Source organism: Bubalus kerabau, chromosome 1 (genome assembly GCF_029407905.1).
Source record: "Bubalus kerabau isolate K-KA32 ecotype Philippines breed swamp buffalo chromosome 1, PCC_UOA_SB_1v2, whole genome shotgun sequence".
Lineage (NCBI taxonomy): Eukaryota > Metazoa > Chordata > Mammalia > Artiodactyla > Bovidae > Bubalus > Bubalus kerabau.
Genome location: NC_073624.1, coordinates 132036527 through 132057707, shown reverse-complemented (window position 1 = coordinate 132057707; position 21181 = coordinate 132036527). Strand labels below are relative to the sequence as shown.

The window sequence follows — 21181 nt, the reverse complement described above, 5'->3', positions numbered from 1 at the left end:
TTACACCGTTTTATCTCCCTTTGTCAAAAACTCTAAATAGTTCTTCTGTAGATGTTAGAGACAGTTCAAATTCCTAGCTTTGGTATTAAAGGTTTTACTAGGCATAGGATTCCTTTCCTGGGGGAACGGCACCAACTCCAGCTTCTAGAACGTTCCTTCTCCAGCCCCCTGGGTGAAATTTTATCCTTTCCGGAAGACCTGATTTGATTTCCAAATCCCCAGAGACGCTATCCTTGACCAATTATTCCAGTCCTGATGTCCTTTATCACTTGGGGGCCTTAGCCTGCCTGAATGATGTTCTACACTCATGACTTTGACTCTGGAGGTTGGACCAGATTTTTGGCCCAACTTTCCATTACGAAGCACAGGATCCCACACTCACTGTTAAGTTGAAAGAATGGATGTTTGAGTCAATAGCCGTGGTCCTGGCCGGATCCCTTCTTGTTAATCCTCAGCATCTAGTACCCGCTCTTCCTACCAGTCTGACCATGTGAGTCCGACCTCCGGACGCCACCAAACAGCTTTGGGGTGGACTGTGTCCGAACGCGGGGCAGTTCCACGTCGCCGGATCTCTACGACTTAGCCTTGGGCCAAGGACAATGGTGCAAAGCCCGGCACTCTATTCCTACCTCCCGGAGGGGCCGTTCGGTGGGAACTGGGTTGGTTTGGGGAATCGCGGCCTCTGGCGCCCATTACCCGGCGGGGAACGAGGGCGACCGGACCCGAACGGCTGGGGGATTCGGTGTCGCCCCTCGCCCTCCCCCTCGCGGCCATTGGGCAGCCTCCGCGGACGGGGCGGGGCGGGGCAGGGCCCTCCCCATCTCCCCTCGGTTCCCCTCCCCTATTTCCCGGTGTGGGAACCTCGCGAGGCGGGAGGCGCCGAGGGGCTGCAGAGGGGCGTCCGGTTACATCTCCGCCTTCCTCACCCTCCGGCCTCAGAGCTCCTCGGTTTGTGGGACGGCGCTCCGGGAACATGTTGGCCACGGTCCGCCGGAGCGGAGCTGCGTGGACGCGGGCGCTGCTGCTGCAGCTGCTGTTAGCGGGGCCTGGGGGCTGCTTGAGCCGCCAGGAGCTCTTTCCTTTCGGCCCCGAACATGGGGACCTGGAGCTGGAGGCCGGGGACGACCTCGTCTCTCCAGCCCTGGAGCTGAGCACTGCGCTCCACTTCTTCGACAGATCCGATATCGACTCGGTCTACGTGAGTGCGACCCCGGGCGGGAAGTGGGGGCACTTGGGCGAGAGGCCGCGAGGGGCTGAGGCGGCGTCTGAAGGAAGGCCCGGGCGGGCCGGGGGCGCCCGCGGAGCCGGACGGACCGGAGCGTCGTGGGCGGGCACCCGCACCCGGTGGCCGCCGGGGCGCGGGGTGCGGCGCTCCGTCTCCAAACCCAAGTGGGCTCCCGCCTCCGCCCGGCCAGCCGACGCCTCCCCGCCGCCTGGTCACGGTCGCTCGAGGAGGGTCACTGGGTTCTGGGGAGTTCGCCCCGTCTGCGCCGCCCCGCGCGCGCACTGCCAGGCTCCGGGACTCTGTGACCCGGGACCCCGGGACCCGGGCGGAGTTTCCTCTCCCGCGGCAGTGGGCCGGGAAGTCTGTCCGCGTCTAGCCATTGTCCCCTGCTTTTGGGGGACAGGACCCGGTCCGCTTGGGACCAGGCGCCGGACGAAGGCCAGAGCTGGGTAGCAGCCGTCTCGCGGGCCCCGGGATTACTGTAGGTGCCGGGGCAGAAAAAGACAGACCGCCAAGCACAGCTCTCGGCCCCGGGAATGCAGTCGACAGCCCCTGCATTTGTGTGTGCGGACTCCGGATACATCTTGGCAATGATTCTGCTCTGTGTCCAGAGTTCAGGGCTGGGAAAGCAGAGCGCCCCGGTGATCCAATTTCCTGTAGCCGACCATTGTCACCATGGGGGGTGGGGAGCCAGATGGGGAGAGGGACAGGGAGGGACCTTTCGCTCTCTGGAGCGTTCTCCGGACTGGCTGGGCGCGGGGACGCTGTCAACTTGGTAAAGTCCTTTCGTGCCGCCTCCTGTCGCTGCCGCGCACCATGTGGATTTCATATAAAGCTGTGTGCATTCCAGAAGAGGGGCGGGGGAACAGCTCCAACAGCGGCTGGAGCCTGTCCTGCCCCTGAAATGGCTCTGCTGGTCTGATCCCGGCAGACTGCGCCTGGGACAACACCCACGTGGAGCTTGTCGGCTATGCAGAAAAAGAATGAGTCCTTGAAGTCTCCACCCACAGAGGGTGTCCCCTTGCTATCCCCACCGCCCTGACCTCCTTGGGCAGTCTCCTGTAGCCTAGAAAACTCCCTCTTAGGTTTTTAAATGTGCAAGATAAAATCCAAAGGATTGTCAAGGAAATCAATTCTGTTGAAATACGTGTTAAAATATTAAAAAAAAATTGTTTGAAGTAATATATGTCATTAAAAAAAAAAGAATTATATTAAATAACAAGGTGAAGCAGTGGCTCCATTGTATGGTCAGCTAATGACTGAACTTTCAAGGTCATGGGACTGTAAACAGTATTCAGAGACACCTACTATGCACCTACACCTACTATAAGGACTATATAGTGATAGGAGCATATCTGTGACTTCTATTAGTGGCATAGTCATTAAGTGCTAATACAATTGTTACCTACACTTACCATGGAAGGAAATGCTAAATTTGGGTTATGGGCTACTGAAAATTAAGATGAAGTTTATTTTTCTAAGTTAACAGACCCATGAGTTCTGTGGGGGGTAGGTGGTCATTGGATCCTAAGCTCAGAACCTCTATGTTAAATTAGGGCGCTTCTCCTCTCCTTTACTTGTGGCATCAGACTAAACACATTACATTCTGCAGACCTAGAAAATCTATTGTTGAAAAGTGATTCCTGTCAATCCACACCTTCTGAGCCTATTTGTTTGTTTATAAAAATGTTTATATATTTGGCTGCACCGGGTCTTGATTGTGGCATGCAGAGTCTTTAGTTGCAGCCTGAGGTATCTTTTGTTTTTCTTTTTAAGTTGGGGCTTTGGAACCCTTAGTTGTGGCATATGGAATCTAGTTCTCTGACCAGGGATCGAACCCTAGCTCTCTGCATTGGGAGCATGGAGTATTAGCCCCTGGACCACCAGGGAAGTCCCCTGAGCCTATTTGGGGTTTTAATCTACATATCAAGGAGAAAGACTCCCAGAGCTCTCTGCACATCTTAACTTCTGTGCTACAGGTTCAATTCCCAGGAACGACCCTGAGATAGAGATTGTAAGTGAAAGCGTTAGTCACTTAGTCATGTTGGACTCTTTGCAACTCCATGGACTGTAGCTGGCCAGGCTCCTCTGTCCAATGGACTCTCCAGGAAGAATATTGGAGTGGGTTGCCAGTCCCTTCTCCAGGGGATTTTCCCGACCCCGTCCGTGATCAAACCCAGGTCTCCCAAATTGCATGCAGATTCTTTACTGTCTGAGCCACCAGGGAAGCCCTGAGATAGAGATTAGCAGGTAGGTTATTTCATTAGGGGGAGCTCCTCAGATCCACCCCTGTGGAAGGGAGGGCAGTGAAGTAGCTGAGCTGCAATGCAGGTCAGCAAGATGCCTGCCACCCCTCTGGGAGCTCTCAAGGTGGGATAAGACTTTCAGAACTCTCAAGTCTCCTGAGAAGGTGATCAGTGATTAGATTAGGGCTGCCCTGGAAGGAAATGGCAACCCACTCCAGTGTTCTTGCCTGGAGAATCCCGGGGATGGCGGAGCCTGGTGGGCTGCCGTCTGTGGGATCGCACAGAGTTGGACACGACTGAAGCAGTCGTGGACTTAGCAGCAGCAGCAGCCCTGGAAGGAGTTATGACCCTTGGGTGAGGCAGTTTTTTCCATGGAAACAAGAGGCAGTATCAAAGAGGAGGGCTGTGGGCTGCATTCCTGGGAGCTGAAGGGGGATCTGGTGCCATGTCACAGCATCCACCACTATCTGTTGTGTAGATGCTCTTTTAGCTGGTGGAAACCCTTACAGGGCTCTGAATGAAAAAGTGAATTGACAGGGAGTGTGAGTATGAACTAGATGGTCTGTACTGTTCTGGCACTAGATTAGGAAAAAGAAAGGAAAGCCATCGAAATGGAAAACAGTTCCTGGGTGAGTATATTTACATGTGTCAGGGTCTAGCTAGTCTTAGGTTATTTAATCCTCACAGCAACTTGCCCCTCTTTTTTCAGATGAAGAAATAATAATTAGTAATTACTCAAGGCCATCAGATCAGATCAGATCAGTCGCTCAGTCATGTCCGACTCTTTGCGACCCCATGAATCGCAGCACACCAGGCCTCCCTGTCCATCACCAACTCCCGGAGTTCACTGAGACTCACGTCCATTGAGTCAGTGATGCCATCCAGCCATCTCATCCTCTGACGTCCCCTTCTCCTCTTGCCCCCAATCCCTCCCAGCATCAGAGTCTTTTCCAATGAATCAACTCTTCGCATGAGGTGGCCAAAGTACTGGAGTTTCAGCTTTAGCATCATTCCTTCCAAAGAAATCCCAGGGCTGATCTCCTTCAGAATGGACTGGTTGGATCTCCTTGCAGTCCAAGGGACTCTCAAGAGTCTTCTCCAACACCACAGTTCAAAAGCATCAATTCTTCGGCGCTCAGCCTTCTTCACAGTCCAACTCTCACATCCATACATGACCACAGGAAAAACCATAGCCTTGACTAGACGGACCTTTGTTGGCAAAGTAATGTCTCTGCTTTTGAATATGCTATCTAGGTTGGTCATAACTTTCCTTCCGAGGAGTAAGTGTCTTTTAATTTCATGGCAGCAGTCACCATCTGCAGTGATTTTGGAGCCCAGAAAAATAAAGTCTGACACTGTTTCCACTGTTTCCCCATCTATTTCCCATGAAGTGATGGGACTGGATGTCATGATCTTTGTTTTCTGAATGTTGAGCTTTAAGCCAACTTTTTCACTCTCCCCTTTCACTTTCATCAAGAGGCTTTTTAGTTCCTCTTCACTTTCTGCCATAAGGGTGGTGTCATCAGCATAGCATCAATTAAAAATGCCCAAGCTAGGATATCAGCCCAAGTCTGTGTCTGACTCATAATGCTTTCAACATAAACCCTGAAACATGTGATGGACCAAAGGGATTGCTGTGAATTAGAGTCATGAGGGAAGATTTTACAGAGGAGATTACATTTAAGATTTGAAAGACGAGTCCAGTTTCAGTAGACGGAGGCAGAAATGGAGAGGCCAGAAATAGAAGATTCTGCTAGGGCAAGTGCATGATGGTGGAACAAGCTTGGCAGGTGCTGGGAAAGTGAGGAATATGACCCCACTGGAGCAGAGTGTTTTTGTTGGAATAGGAGGATTCTTCCTGGGATAGACAGATGGAAGTCAGAAAATAAACGTATCAGCTAGCTCTTGCTGTGTAACGAACAACCACAAAACCTCAGTGGCATGTAACAATAAGCATCTGTTGCTCATGTGTCTGGAATTAGTAGATGGTGGGCTCATATAGGGTGGCTTCAGCAGGAGCAACCGGGATGATCTGGTTCTACTCTAGGCAGGGAGGTGGGAAGTGTCTATCACTCAGCATAGCTGTTTTGCCTAATATGGTAGCCATTTAGCTATGTATAGCTATTTTAAATTAAATTGATTAAAATGAAATAATATTAAAATTTCAGCTTTTGAATCACAATAGCTGACATTGCTGCTGTTGAATGTATGCATTACCACTAAAAATTCTATTAGATGGTGATGTTTCAGAGGGCCAGCATGTTCTTTTTTCATGGGGATGTCAAAAATGTAAGCGAGTAAGAGGAAATGCATAGTGCTTTTTCAAGTCTTCTCTTTTGGGTCACGTTTCCTAACATCTCACAGACTAAAGCAAGTCCCATGACTGAGCCATGGTGGGGCGAGGGGCCATCTCGGTTGCCCAACTTGCTCTTGTGGGCCGTTGCATGATAAGATCTATTTCTCCCAGTGGAATAACCTCTTATTTTTGAAGTGGCAGTCCCAGTGATGAAGCCAGTCATTCTTTGGACCCTATCCTGGATAATGAGTGGGGAGTGGGCCAGTCTGTAAATCTGCTTAGCCAGCTCACTGAGCCTACGAGCATTTTCCATGAGCTCTGCTGCCTTGGCCAATGCTGTGAACTCCCCCAGGCAAGAGTTCTTCAAAAACACAATGCAGTTGTGCAGAACAATCAAGACATTTGCTTCTTTTGTTTGGAATCTTACTACCTCGATTTACTAAGGCTGGTTATCTCATGCTGATTGAAAGCTCTAATTGCCTGTAGGCCAACAGAAGAAATTCTAGAACGTGATTCAGTTGCATATGATATTCTTTATGTCTTGATTAATACACATGGTGAAATGAATTCGTTATTATTTAATACGTTCAGTTGGTGTGGGAAATAAAATTCTTCCTGTGATGGAAAAACAATAAAAGGATATCCTTGGAAGAAAAAAGATTGTATCCTGACTCTCCTGACTCATCTCCTCATCTTCCTTGTGTACGACTGTCTATGTCTCTCTCACACATACACCACATCTTCCACAAATTGATTTTCATTATACCACTTACACATAGGAATCTTTCCTTAGGTAGGGTAAATTTAACTCTCCTTTTAAGACCTTCTAATATTCTTCCAACTTTTACCCTAGCTTCTATGCCAATATAGGCTGCTCATTTTCTTCAAAACTTGCTTCATTCCTACCAAGGGATTACCAAGAGATTCTTGTGTGTTGTATGGGACTGTGCTAGGCTCTGGGGCTCTAAACCATGTGAAATGCAGCTTCTGAATATGACCAGATCCGTGCCCTCAAGCAAGTCCCGGTGTCAGGAGGGAGCCACAGAGGAACAGGTGGTCCCAGTGCCCTGCACTGTGAATCATGATGAAGGAACAACACTCAACACTTGAGGAGCTCAGAGTCTCCAGATGAGCTCCACTCAACCGGGTTCAGTCCCTGACCCCTAGTAGGTTTGAGCTAAGTCCTTGAAACATTGTACCGTGATCATTGCTGATCTCATCCTCTATTCTGTCTGTCCACAAACAGATGACAAAGCCCCTAAAGTTGTAGAGTGCATTTCCTTTGTTCAGTTTTTCCTTTCTTTGGGGATTGTAACCAAACTCTGTGGCTTCATCTGCCTGCTCCATGGCAGCGTCTCTGGGTTGTGTTTAAAGCACTATCCTGAGGCAATGTGCTCTAAAACTGGGCTTGCTTCTCCACTGAGAGCAGAGATCGCATCTTTTTTTTTTTTTTTTTAATCCAAACCTTTCTTCTATACTTCACTCTTGGTATTAGATTTTTTAATATTTATTTTTATTTATTAATTGGGCTGAGCCAGATCTTAGTTTCTGCATGCAGGATCTTTAGTTGTGGCATGCACATCCTTAGTTGCGGCATGTGGGATCTAGTTCCCTGACCAAGGGTCAAACTTGGGCCCCCTGCATTGGGAGTGAGGAGTCTTAGCCACTGGACCACCAAGGAAGTCTGTGGTATTCAATTTTTTTGATGTAACTTTTGAGAAACATGTTTCACGCACAACAAACCAATGCTACTCTTTCAAAGACATCAACAAAAAGATGTCCCTCGTACACGTAATATACAGAACCACAAAATAAGTCAAATAAGCCCTGCAATTTCTTAATGTATTAGGAAGTATAGCAAAGCAAAATAAAGCATTACAGACAAATAGTGTTTAGACATTCTGGCATATATAGTGTTCTTAGTGTAATTGGAATGAAACTTCTCTGTATATACACACTGAATATTTTAGAAGCAAGTAAAGTAAACAGAAGCACCAGTTCTGTAAATTACTCTTGATCATGCAGGCAAGCAAGTCTCTTACATAGTTCATGGTGTTTCATCAAGGCAACACTTGTGCCCACAGAACCTACTGACTCTGTGGCAGTTGGATTTGAGATCATGACCAGCTTCATCTGGCATTTCCTTTTTTTCTATTACTTATTAAAAAAAAATTTTTATTCAGGTCTAGTTGTTTTACAACGTGGTTTTAGTTTCTGCTGTACAGCAAAGTGAATTAGCTGTATGTATACATATCTCTTTTTTGGATTCCCTTGCATTTAGGTCACCACAGAGCACTGAGTAGATTTCCCTGTGCCATACAGTAGGTTCTCATTGCTGCTGCTGCTGCTAAGTCACTTCAGTCGTGTCCTACTCTGTGCGACCCCCATAGACAGCAGCCCACCGGGCTCCCCCATCCCTGGGATTCTCCAGGCAAGAACACTGGAGTGGGTTGCCATTGCCTTCTCCAGTGCATGAAAGTGAAAAGGGAAAGTGAAGTCGCTCAATCGTCTCCGACTCTTCGCGACGCCATGGACTGCAGCCCACCAGGCTCCTCCATCCATGGGATTTTCCAGGCAAGAGTACTGGAGTGGGGTGCCATCGCCTTCTCCGAGGTACTCATTAGTTATCTATTTATCAATAGTGTCATCTGCCATTCCCTGAAGCAACATACCCCCTTGGTTTTGTGGTGTTGTTAGGGTGTGGGACTACTCATTGCGTCTTCCTTTTGTTGTGTTTGAACCTTCAGCATTTCCAGTTGGTGTTCTCATGTACCTGTCACCGCAAAATCTTTTCAAGGTTCATATTCCTTAGTGTAGCATCTACAGACCCAACCAGCAGCTGTGACCTTTGTCACTTTGCTGGTAGTTTGAACTTCCCGCTGCCACAGCAGGAAGCCCAGTGTTCCTGCTCAATAAATTAATTGCTTGCTTGTATACCTATGACTGATTCATGTTGAGGTATGGCAGAAACCAACATAGTACTGCAAAGCAATTATCCTTCGATTAAAAATAAATAACAACAAAAAAGAAATTAATTGTTTGGCTCTTCTGGTGGATTGCATTTTCAACATGTGTTCTTGTAACTTCTGGGTTGCTCTTCTGAATTGGTTTTTTAATTTTGGCCTTTCCAACCTTTTATAATTTCTCATATGTCTTGGCACTCCGATTAAGTTCTTTTTTAGCAGACTGCAAGCTGAATAGATGTTTCTCCATATTCAACATGTTCCCATAATTTTTGGGGGGAGGCTAGAGTCTGGGTTGGATGGGAGGTTGCATGCAACTCTGTCCTAGTTGTGAGTGGCTTGCAGGCCAGCCTGGCTCCGTGAGGTTGTTGTATGCCTCTTGTCATCACTCATGGACCTGCCCCACTTACTGGCACAAAGGAAGTTTATGGTTAAGTCCAAGACCACCACCCATGGTTATGCAAGTGGTTTGCAGCACAGGGCTCTGGCTGAGAGGACAGACTGGCTAAAGTCCAGCCCACAGGCCACTCACCAAGCCCTGAACCTCAGCATGGGCCTTTCCATTCAGAGAAAAGGGTGCCTGCTTCTATTTTGCCTAAAGGCCTCCTATGGTCTAACAGTGGCCCTGGCGGGTCACGGAATACTTAATAGAGTATTAATTTCCATCAGAAGTGAAAAGGAAATTGATGAATCATGTTGATTAACTGATTTATAATTGAGGTCCAGTCACTTCATATATCACCCATTTACTATTCCAGACCTCTTTTTATTATTAAATGAAGAGATTTGACAAGATTATCTCTAAGGTTCATTTTATCGTGCATCTTTGATGTTCTCTGATCAAGTGACCAAATGTTGAATAGGTAACTTTACTCACTCAGTTGCATCTGACTCTTTGAGACCCCGTGGACTATAGCCCTCCAGGCTCCTTGTCCATGAAATTTTCCAGGCAAGAATACTGGAGTGGGTTATCATTTCCTACTCCAGGGGATCTTCTTGACCCAAAGATCAAACCCGTGTCTCTTGAGTCTCCTGCGTTGGCAGGTGGGTTCTTTACCACTGCACCACCTGGGAAGCCCTATTTCAGGACACTGGCTGTTTCTTATAAAATGCAGTGCAGTGTTGAAATACCTCGTCTAGTCATTCAACAAATATTTACTTTGTTTCCTAATATGCCAGGACCAGTGCTAAGCTTTGGAGCTAGAGATTGAACCCAGACCAGTGTTGTTTTTGCTTTTCATAGTCTAGTGAGGAAGACAGACATTAAATCAGTAATGATACAGATCATTGACCAATTGCCGCTATGATAAGTGCCATGAAGAAGAAGTTAATGTATTGTGGTGAAACTGAGGTAGGTGGAGGGTCAGGAGGATCTTCTCAACCTGAAACTGAAGCCTGGAAAAATGGGGTTAGCCATGTGAAAAAGGGAATGGCCAGGATGGTGGCTCACTACTGAGTGTAAGACCAGGAGCATGTAGGGAGGAAGAGCTTGGCATGTCTTTGGGATGGGATGAGAGCCAATGTGAGTGAGAGTGGCAGGGCAAGAACTGGAGGAGCTATGTCAGACTTGGACACACCAGCTCAAAGCCCTCCGAGCATTTCCTTTTGCACTCGATATCCAGCTTCTCACCACGTGTCTGCAACTTACATGGTACAGCCGTGCTGGCTATCTGCCCTCATCCTATTACCCCGCTCTTCTCTCAGGCCAGACTGCTGCCTCACCAGCCACTTTTTCTTCCTTGAGTACAGCCAGCTTGTCCCACGCTGGTGTAGGCTCTTCTCTCTCCTCTGATCTCCATGTGTCGGCACCTTCCCGTCACGCAGGTCTCTGCTCACACGCAGACCCCCATGTGTGATGTTGTGTTGCATTGCTTAATTTCATCCCAGCATGTATAGCCACCTAAAACTAGTTTGTTTATTTGTTCACTTGTTTGTTACTCGTCTTTTTTCATTAGACTCTGAGCCCTTTGAAGGTGGGATAGTCTGACCTCCTTATTCACCACTCTCTGCCTGGTACCAGGAGTAGTGTCTGGGGGGCAGCAGGGCCTTTGTTATGGTGTGTTGAATGAATGAAGGAAGGAATGACTCCTAGGTATTTCTTTATTCTATAAAGCAGTGGGATGCCACTAGAGATTCTGAGTCGATGAGTGACTTGATTTTAAAAAATTTTTATTTTATATTGGAGTATGTGTGTGTAATTGCTCAGTCGTGTTAACTCTTTGTGACCCCATGGACTGTAGCCTGCCAGGTTCCTCAGTCCATGGAATTCTCCGGCAAGAGTACTGGAATGGGTTGCCATTTCCTTCTCCAATATTGGAGTATGCTGCTGCTGCTGTTGCTAAGTCGCTTCAGTCGTGTCCGACTCTGTGCGACCCCATAGATGGCAGCCCACCAGGCTCCCCCGTCCCTGGGATTCTCCAGGCAAGAACACTGTAAGTGGGTTGCCATTTCCTTCTCCAGTGCATGAAAGTGAAAAGTGAAAGTGAAGTCGCTCAGTCGTATCTGACTCTAGCGACCCCATGGACTGCAGCCTACCAGGCTCCTCCGTCCATGGGATTTTAATTGATTTACAATGTTGCATTAATTTCAGGTATACAGCAAAGTGATTCAGTTATACATAATTACTGCATATATTTATTTTTCAAATTATTTTCCCATTTAGGTTATTATAGAATATTGAATTGACTTCCCTGTGTTATACAGTATCCTTGTTGGTTATCAACAACAATATCCTTGTTGGTTATCTGTTTTAAATATAGCAGTGTGTAATGTCAATCCCATGATCCTAATTTATCCCCATCCCCTCCTGACATGATTTATTTCTAAAAGATTTCCATTTCCTCAACAAAAAAATGGTGTTAGAGAAAAAGGAGGGACAACTGCCTAGATTAAAAGTGTTTTAGAAACAAGTTAGTCAAATGCAAAGTGAGGACTTTGTTGGATCCTGATGGAGACAAAGTGGACGGAAAAGACATTTTTGAGAGAAACTGCATTTCTAGAAGAGCTACATATGGAGTTATTGATGGGTGAAATAATCTGATGCCTTGGATTTCATTTAAAATACTTCAAAAGAGAAAAAGAAACAACGCACATATGTGGAAAGAATAGATAAAATGAGAACTAGAGCATGTGGATACTTTTGGTGATTCTTCATTGTGTGTTTGAAATTTTTCCCTTATAAGTAATCTTATCATAAGAAGCTTTTTAAAAATTATGCTGCCTCTGGATAGAGGATTTTGGGGGGAAGTGTGGAGGAGGAAGAGTAAAGTCCACAGCTAGAGACCTGTTGCCGGCGTCCAGGAGAGGGTGTGACGGTGTCTGGACAGGGGTTGTGTGTGTAAGGAGGCTTGCTCGCGTGTTATCGCATCTGAGACATGCAGCCGCCTTGTGAGGTCATTCGGGCAGCTGCTAGGACCAGCCCCATATTATAGAGAGGAAAACTGACCCCTGCAGCTTGTCAAATACCTTGTCAAAATACACTCAGCTAGTGCTGAGGTGGACCTTGAACTCAGATCTTACCATTCCGTGTTCCATGGTCTTTGTACTGTGCCACCTTGGACACTGATTTCTTCCCTTCCTTCACTGGTTTATTCATTTCACAGTCTCTTATCAGCACTGTGGTGTACAGATTTGGGGGCCAGGTGTGTGTGGCTACATCAGATGATGAGTGACACCTCATATGGTTCCTGCTGTCATGGAACTCACTACTGACACACCACTCACACTGCATCCCAACATACACTGCATCCCAACACTCACTGTTGCATTGCTTGTGAAAAAAGTTAGTCCTTAAGGAGCAGGCTTATTAACTGCTTTTTCCTCAGGTAAGTTTTTTTCTTTAATTTTTTTTTTTCTGGCTGTGGCCGGGGCATATGGGATCTTAGTTTCCCAACCAGGGGTTGAACCTATGCCCCAAGCACTGGAAGTGCTTCTTGACTGCTAGGGAAGTCCCTTTAATTTTTACTCAGAAGTGCTTTCACACACATACAAAAAAGGGGAGAAATTAGTATCACGAACACCCATAGACACATTACATAAATGTAACCATTGTTAGCATTTTCCCTATTTAATTGATTCTTCTTTACTCATGTATCCAAAATAAATTAAAGTCAGTATGACATTTATATGCATTCCTAAAACAATAAGAGCATTTCCCTAACTAACCAGCATACTTTTATCACACTAAACAAAATCAACGTGTGTGTTAGTCACTCAGTTGTGTCTGACTCCTTGTGATCCCATAGAGTGTAGCCTGCCAGACTTCTCCATCCATGGGATTCTCCAGGCAAGAATATTGGAGTGGGTTGCCATTTTCTCCTCCAGGGGATCTTCCCGACCCAGGGATCAAACCCAGGTGTCCTGCATTGCAGGCAGATTCTTTACTGCCTGAGCCACCAAGGAAGCCCTAACAAAATCAATAATAACAAAAACAAAATCAATAATAACAAAAACAAAATCAATAATAATTTCCTATTTTCAATTTATGCCTTGTCCATATCAAATCTCTGATATCCCCAAAGCTGTCTTTATAAGCTAGAATTATTCGGACTGGGGACCAAAGAATGACAAGCGCTGCATTTGACTCTTAAGTCTCTTTTAATTTTACCGATCCTCTCCCCACTTTTGATTTATCAAGTTATTTAAGGGTCATTGCTTATTGTCCTATATAATGTCCTATTTTCTGCATTTGACTTTTTTTGTAATGTAGTCTGTAATGTAGCCTGTTATTGCATCTCTATAATTTCTGAAAACTGGTAATTTGGAAGTATTCAGGTTAAACATTGTTTTTGTTAGAAAACGTAGAATTTTATTTTAAAATTAACTTGGGAAATAGTATTTTGAAGTATTCAGGTTAAACACTGTTTTTGTTAGAAAACGTAGAATTTTATTTTAAAATTAACTTGGGAAATAGTAAGACAGTGCAAATGGGTTAAAAAAAAATCGCCAAAACAGTGCTAAGTTTTCTTACTAGCCTGGCCTTCAGCCCCATTGTTCTCTCCCCAGAGACAATTACTATTCATGAATTTTTTATCTCCTTGCAGAGAGATTCTCAAATGTACAAACATGTATATGTACACATTCCCTCTTGTTTTGTACACTTCCTTGATTTTCTAAATAATTTACGTACTATAAAATTTACCCCTTTACACTGTACAATTCAATGATTTTGTATATCCCAGGGAATTGTGCAACCATCATGGTCTGGTGGGCTACCATCTATGGGGTCACACAGAGGCGGACACGACTGAAGTGACTTAGCAGCAGCAGCAGCATGGTCTAACTCTGGAATATTTTGCTCACACCTCACCCCACCCCACCCCAGCCCCGCCCAAACAAACCCAGTAACCTTTAGCAATCATTCCCATCTCTCCCCACCTCCCCCAGCCCCTGGAAACCACTTATTTACTGCCCGTCTCTATGGACGTGTCAGCACTGGACTTTTCACATAAATAGAATCATACAACATGTGATCCTTTGTGATGGGCTCCTTTCACCCAGCATAACATTTTCAAGGCTCGCCCACTTTGCTGTACATATCAGTTCCTGGTTCTATGACTTAATAATATTCTGTTGTTGACTTTGTCCATCCATAATCTGATGGATATTCAGCTTGTTTCTCCTTTCTGCCTGTTAGGAATAATGCTGTCGTGTCCAGGTTTTGTGTGGACATCTGCTTTCAGGTCTGTTAGATATACCTAGGAGTGGAATTGCTAGATCTTAGGGTAACTCTATGTTTAACATTTTGACGAACTGTCAAACCAGTTTTCAAAGAAGCTGTACCATTTAACATTCCCATCAGCAACGTATGAGGGGTCCAGTTTCTCCACATCATCCTCAACACTTGTTGTTATCTAACTTTATGATTTTAGCCATCCTAGTGGGTGTAATGTGGTATTTCATTGTGCTTTTGATTTGCATGTCCCTGATGCTAATGATGTTGAGCATATTTTCATGTCCTTATTGGCTGTTTGTATATCTGCTTTGGAGAAACATCTGTTCATATCCCTTGCTCATTTTTAATTGGTTTCGTGTTTTCATTGATGAGTAGGTTAAACATTTAACAAGAGTATTTCATGAATGAAGCTGTGCATGTCACACTGTATATCATCAGGATGCAAGTGATCTCTGCTTACTCTGTTAGCTGCTTGTGTTAAGGTGATTACAGCTTAGATCATGTCTGTTGGGTTACATTTTTTCCCCTTGTGAGCAGAGGGCAAGCAATGGGGTGATACTTTGACTTTACACAGCTGTCCTCTTGCCCACCAACCTTTCACTTAATGCCTTTGGCAACTATTGATACTCTTTGCCTAAATCAATTACTAAATTAAGGGTTGCAAAATGGTGTTCTATTTTGTCTTGCTGTTGGCTTGTTGCCTTTGCTGGTTGGTTTCTAGCATTCTTTCAGTTAATACATTATTAGCTGGCTTCACATGTGAAGTGGGTGAAGTGAAAGTCCTTCATCAAATGGGGCTTTGGGGCTATACTGACATGGTTCATTCTGGAAAGGCAGATGAGTGCTTAATTCTTTCCTTGTGATATTTGATGTTCAAATTAAGGGGTTGATATAATCCAAATTCAGGGAGTCCTGGTGCCCTAGTCAGCACAGGTAAACTTCTGATTTCTCCATCAGAGGTGTTAGAGAGGCAGGCTTCTCCCCAGAGACTGCCGGTTTGGACTAGGTCCTTCTCTTCCCTTCCCTGATCACCTACTGTTCTGGAATGCAGAAGGACACTTCTACCTCTTCTGTGATAGACACATCAGAAGTTAAAATTTAAAGACTCTCAACCACTTTTCAGTGTCTCAATAGTAATTCCCTGCATATGAAATGGCTAACTGATCCAGAGCCTCTCATTAGGCATTAGCTGGACTAAGTTTAGAACATTGGCTCATCTTTTAACTATTACCCCTAGGTTGCCCCTTGTTCTTAATCTGCTAATCCTTTTGTTTCTGTTTCTAATTCAAGCCAGAGTCATTTCCCTGGATCAGTGGGGTTAAGAGAAAACATTTGCAATTTAGACTCAAGAGTTTTGTTCTGGCACTTTTGTTGTAGCCACGCGTTCTGGGAAACTCTCTCAGAAGGACAATGCAGATAGTGGAGTGCAGTTTATTCCACCGGCGGGCCCAAGGCAGTCTCTTCTTAGCCAAGGACCCTAACTAGTTTTTCTGAAAACCTTATATACCCTAAGTGTATGGGCCCAAACCCACCTCCCCAAATTCCCTGAAACTAGCCTGAACAAAGGAAAAGAAAGATACAATCAAAGTTAACCTGTGATTCATATACCTTAAGCCTAGGTAGTTAACAGTGGACAATTATCAATAGGCCTGTGGTCATACCCCAATAAGCATAATGGAATTTATGATTCTATTCGGTTTCACAGATAATTAGGGTATTCTTTTAGGCAACAGAGAGTCTAGGCTCGAGCCCTGGGGCTCTTCCATTCAGGGGGCCTGGTTTTCTGGTTGGTATGTCGTTTCCAAAGATACGAGGCATAGAGCTCCAAGTCTACAGTCTCGCCCAAGATGGAGTCCTGCTTTCAAGATGGAGCCTGTTCTGTCTGTTTCCTCCTTCATTCCCCTCTCTCGATGCTCATAACTCATAGTATGAGCATCACTCATAGGGATATATTGCGCCCTGACTCTCCGACCTCCAGTTTGGGAGAACAACATCAACCTTTGGGTTACAAAGTTCATAACACATTGTAAAATAAAGGGTCCACAAAGCAGAACTATCAAGGCAACTATGACAATGCTAAATATAGTTATCCACCAATCATCCTTCACCCAGATAGGACCGAAGTCCAAAAAGGAAGATCATCATCAGACATAGCTTTTACCTGACCTTTCATGTCATCTGCTGCTGCTGCTACTGCTTGTCACTTCAGTCGTGTCCGACTCATGTCATCTAGCGTGGCTGATATAGAGCCGGATAAATCAGGAATATATACGCAACATTCAACTTTAATTAAAGCACAGGTCCCTCTTTCTACTGAAACTATGGTTAGTCTCAAGATGATACCAGCAAGTCCTTGTAGCAGCAGTTGGTTATAGAGCGTCACCTCTTCTTCTTCTTTAAGATGACCTTGGTTTCACAGGGGTCAGTGGGGTCCTGTTGTGTAGTCCGCTCGGTGTCCTCCGGGTCTGCGTGGCATGCTCTCTTCACCCTCATGTGGTGGATCCAGGGAGTGACATCTGCAACTTTAACTGCAGTAGGGCTGCTTAGAGCAAGTGTATGGACCCTTCCAATGTGGGGCCAAGGAGTCGTGTTTCCAGTCCTTGATCACACCTGATCCCCCGGGCACAAATTCGTGAATCTGTTCCCCAAGGGGGAATGGCACCCTTTCTTGTACAAACTTAGTTACCTAATTTGTTACCTTACCCAGTTGTTCCATCTGCTGTGAAATCTCATCTCCCCTTACCTGAGGCAAATTTGTTGACACCTGCTTTATTATGGGAGGGGGCCTCCCATACACAATTTTGTACGGAGAAGAGCCATGGGACTGTGGGGTCATCATGAGTCTGAGCAGGCTCATCGGAAACAAGCCCACCCAGGAACCGTCAGTCTCTAAGATCCACTTGGAGAGTGTCTCTTTAAGTGTCCGGTTGGTTCCTTCCACCATCCCAGAACTCTGGGGCCTATATGCTGTATGTAATTTCCACTTGATATTTAAAGTTTTGCTTACTTGTTATACTAAATCAGCTACGAAAGCCGGGCCATTGTCCGATCCAATGCCGATAGGAAATCCAAATCTGGGAACTATCTCCCTGAGCAGGCACCAGGCTACTTTTGATGCTCTTTCAGTCAGGGTAGGAAAAGCTTCTACCCATCCCGAGAACGTGCATACTATGACCAGCAGGTAATGGTAGTGTCGGTGAGGTTTCATTTCAGTGAAGTCCACTTCCAAGTGTTCAAAGGGCAGCAAGTCTTTTACCTGAATCCCTGGAGGTTTCTGTCTGTGCTGAGAGGCAGCATTGACCTGTGAGCAGGCAGGGCAATTCTGAGATTCTGTCCTGCCTAGGGAAGAGAGGCGCTGAACCAAGAAATATTTTCAAATTAGCTCTTCCGGTTTATCATGGCCTAGATGGGTCGCTTGGTGCGTTTGGCTTACCAGAGTGAGTGCCTGCTCCTCTGGTACCAATAATTTGCCACTTGGCAGTTTTCACCATCCCTTTTCAGTCTTGATGGCCCTTTCTGCTTTGGCTAGTTGGTTTTTGGCTTCAGTGTATTTTGGAGAGTCTAACGTTAGCTCAGGCAGCTCCGCTAATATGAGAGCTTTAATAGGGGCTTCACTTGTCACCCCCAAGCCCTCGGCTGCTTGTTTAGCGGTCTTATCTGCCAATCTGTTCCCTGAGCCCGGGGGTATCCTCTTTTTGACGTTCTCAGCAGTGTATGACTGCAACCCTTTGTGGTTCCCAGGCAGCATCTAATAGGGTCTTAATTTCTTCCTTATTTTTAATATCTTTTTCACTAGCTGTCAAAGGCCTCTCTCCTTATACAGAGCCCTGTAGTGTGGCAAAAGCATACCTGGAGTCTGCATAAATGTTTGTTTTCTTACCTTTTGACAGCTGGAGGGCCTGGGTTAGAGCATATAGTTCGGCCTGTTGAGCAAACCAGTGTGATGACAGAGAGCGAGCCTCAACGATGGTTTCTTCCATGACTACTGCATATCCCAACAGTCTACTGTATAGACTGCTTCCACTATTTTTAAGTTCATGGTGTTCTCTGATGGCCATCCTACTCCCATAGGGGGCCATTCGACCTCACAGACTATGTGGAGGCGGTTAGGCTTCATCTTCACTCCATAGTCTCCTCCTAATCCCTTCTTTAAATGTTTAATCATGCACTCCAATACAGTTGCCTTAGATTCACTTCCTTGCTTACCTTCTCGGACCTTCTTCTACTTTTCCTTTTTGTTCTGTCTACGAAGTTCTCAGTACCCTATGTACTTCTGATATTTCCACTCAATGACACTTAAATTGCCATTCTGCCTCCTTCCTAATTGGGGTGAGAAGAGCCTTACCTGCCAGATCCCAGAGGGAGAAGGGGGATCGGCATGTCTTCACCTGCCGGTCAGCACAACCAAACCAGAACACCACGTGGTCCAAGACTGTTTCTCCCTTAAATTTTAAAGTCCATTCTCCCTTGGTGGACTTGATCAGGTGCAGATGAAAACACAGATGGGTTAAATATCCCATGTCCCAGGCCGTCCCCGGAAAAGCCAATTCGTACTCACTTATGTATCCCCCTCCTTCTAGCCTGACAATTCCGAGGGGGTCAAGAATTTCATAGCAGATGGGACACCCTCTTGGGGAGAGCAGAATACGAACGCACAAAAACCAAGTTTCTTCTAAAAATCCCCTGGCAATGGCTTGGTAATAATTTTCCCCTAGACGGCATGGACACCATCTCCTAAATGACCTTCACAAATTTCCTTCTAAGCCTTAACACACTTGTCAACCTGTGTCAAGCAGGTTGCCACCTGCCAATTCCAGGCTCCTGTGGGTCCCCGCTCCTTCTAGTCCCTCCCAGGAGGGTGATCAGGCCCCCTCTTCCACCCTACCAGGTGGGTTCCTCCTCACCTGAGCGCTCAGTTCCCCTGCTGCCATCCACTATCTGCTAACATGAAAGGTCTGGGCATTGAGAAGCAGAATCCTTCCAGAAGGGTGAGGCACCTTCCCCCCTCTAGAAGATTCGAGCCACAAGGCCTCAGAGTAGTCCCAAATGGGACTTGTCTCCTCAAAGTGAGGTGTTTCCTGGCCCATGCACCAAATGTTGTAGCCACGCGTTCTGGGAAACAAACTCACTCAGAAGGACAATGCAGATAGTGGCGTGCAGTTTATTACACTGGCGGGCCCAAGGCAGAGTCTCCTCTTAGCCAAGGACCCCGACCAGTTTTTGTGAAAACCTTATATACCCTAAGTGCATGTGCCCAAACCCACCTCCCCAAATTCCCTGAAACTAGTCTGAACAAAGGAAAAGAAAGATACAATCAAAGTTAACCTGTGATTCAGGTTACCTAGGCCGTAAGCCTAGGAAGTTAACAGTGGACAATTATCAACAGGCCTGTGGTCATACCCCAATAAGCATAATAGAATTTATGATTCTATTCGGTTACACAGATATTAGGGTATTCTTTTAGGCAACAGAGAGTCTAGATACCAGCCCTGAGGTTCTTCCATTTAGGGGGCCTGGTTTTCCAGTTGGTATGTCGTTTCTATAGATCCTGGGCATATAGCTCAAAGTCCACAGTCTGGCCCAAGATAGAGTCCTGCTTTCAAGATGGAGCCTGTTCTGTCTGTTTCCTCCTTCACTTTTAGTGTATGATCTTAGGCAAGTCTTATAAATGGAAATTCATCTTTTTCTCAAATGAAGGATGAATATGATACTGAATCTGCCTGCCAATGCAGTGAGACACAAGAGATGCAGATTTAACCCCTGGGTTGGGAAGATCCCCTGGAGTAGGAAATGACAACGCACTCCGGTATTCTTGCTGGGAAAATTCCATGGACAGAGGATCCTGGCAGGCTACAGTCCATGCAGCCACAAAGAGCTGGACACGACTGAGCAACTGAGCACTTACTAGATTCACTGTGATAGCTGGAGTAAAAATGCTTTGTAAACTGTCAAATACCACAACAGTGGGTCAGGGGTTTCCTGGTGGTCCAGTGGCTAAGATTCCACGTTCCCAGCACAGGGGGCCTGGGTTCAATCCCTGGTAAGGGAACTAGATCCCACATGCTGCAGCCAAATTACAAAAAAAAAAAGTGGGTCAGGCCCCAGGTCCCGCTTTGGGCTCTAAGCTGGAATCAGTCAATCTCCACCACTTTGACTGTTACTAGTTCAGGCTATTTCAGGGGCTTCTTCCTCAAGTTTTTGTTTTCTTAGGCCCTTTTTGTTTTCCAGCTTTTCCTAGCTGCCCGACCTCTAAGCATGAAGCCACCCCATGAAGCTTTGCAACTTCCAGGACTTTTGCTCCCAATTTCTCTAAACTACATGGCTGAATATAACAGAAAGAGCACAGGTCATGGACCCGACCAGGTGTGGGTTCAAATCTTGGTCCCATCTCTTGCGGACTGTGTGACTGGAAGCTAAATTAAGTCTTGTCATTTCTTTATCTGTTTCATATACCTGAAAAGCAGAATGGTGGTATTAAACTTTTAAAAATGTGAACAGCTTTAGTAAAAGGCCTCAAACTTAGCAGGAAGCATTTGCTGCCTTTTCCTTCTTGGCCCCAAATTACTTTACCTTAGGTTCCTGCTTCCTCCCACCCTTGGAGTTTGCTTTTGCAACTCCTACCAATTTCATTGTCTTCCCAGTACAGCTATTTGCATTTCTAAAAGGGGCCCATTTGTTTCTTATTTGTGCCTACCTCAAGTATTCTTAACCACATCTGTTCTAAAGAAGGCTTTCCCCTCAGTGTTGCAGGCTGCTTTCTGCCCTGAGGTTCTGCTA

The 21181-nt window shown here is 45.8% G+C and overlaps 1 protein-coding gene across 2 annotated transcripts in view; it reads left to right on the top strand.

Annotated features, from left to right (window-relative positions):
* The first annotated feature begins 827 nt into the window (after positions 1-827).
* Positions 828-21181, top strand: part of NID1 (nidogen 1) — a 100490-nt gene continuing 80136 nt past the window's right edge. Inside the window, exon 1 of one of the 2 annotated variants that reach the window (XM_055588857.1) lies at positions 828-1198. In XM_055588857.1, coding sequence (XP_055444832.1) covers positions 974-1198 — 225 coding nt within the window. In that variant the 5' untranslated portion in view covers positions 828-973. The remainder of the gene's footprint in view (positions 1199-21181) is intronic. The other variant, XM_055588850.1, reaches the window with a different exon arrangement.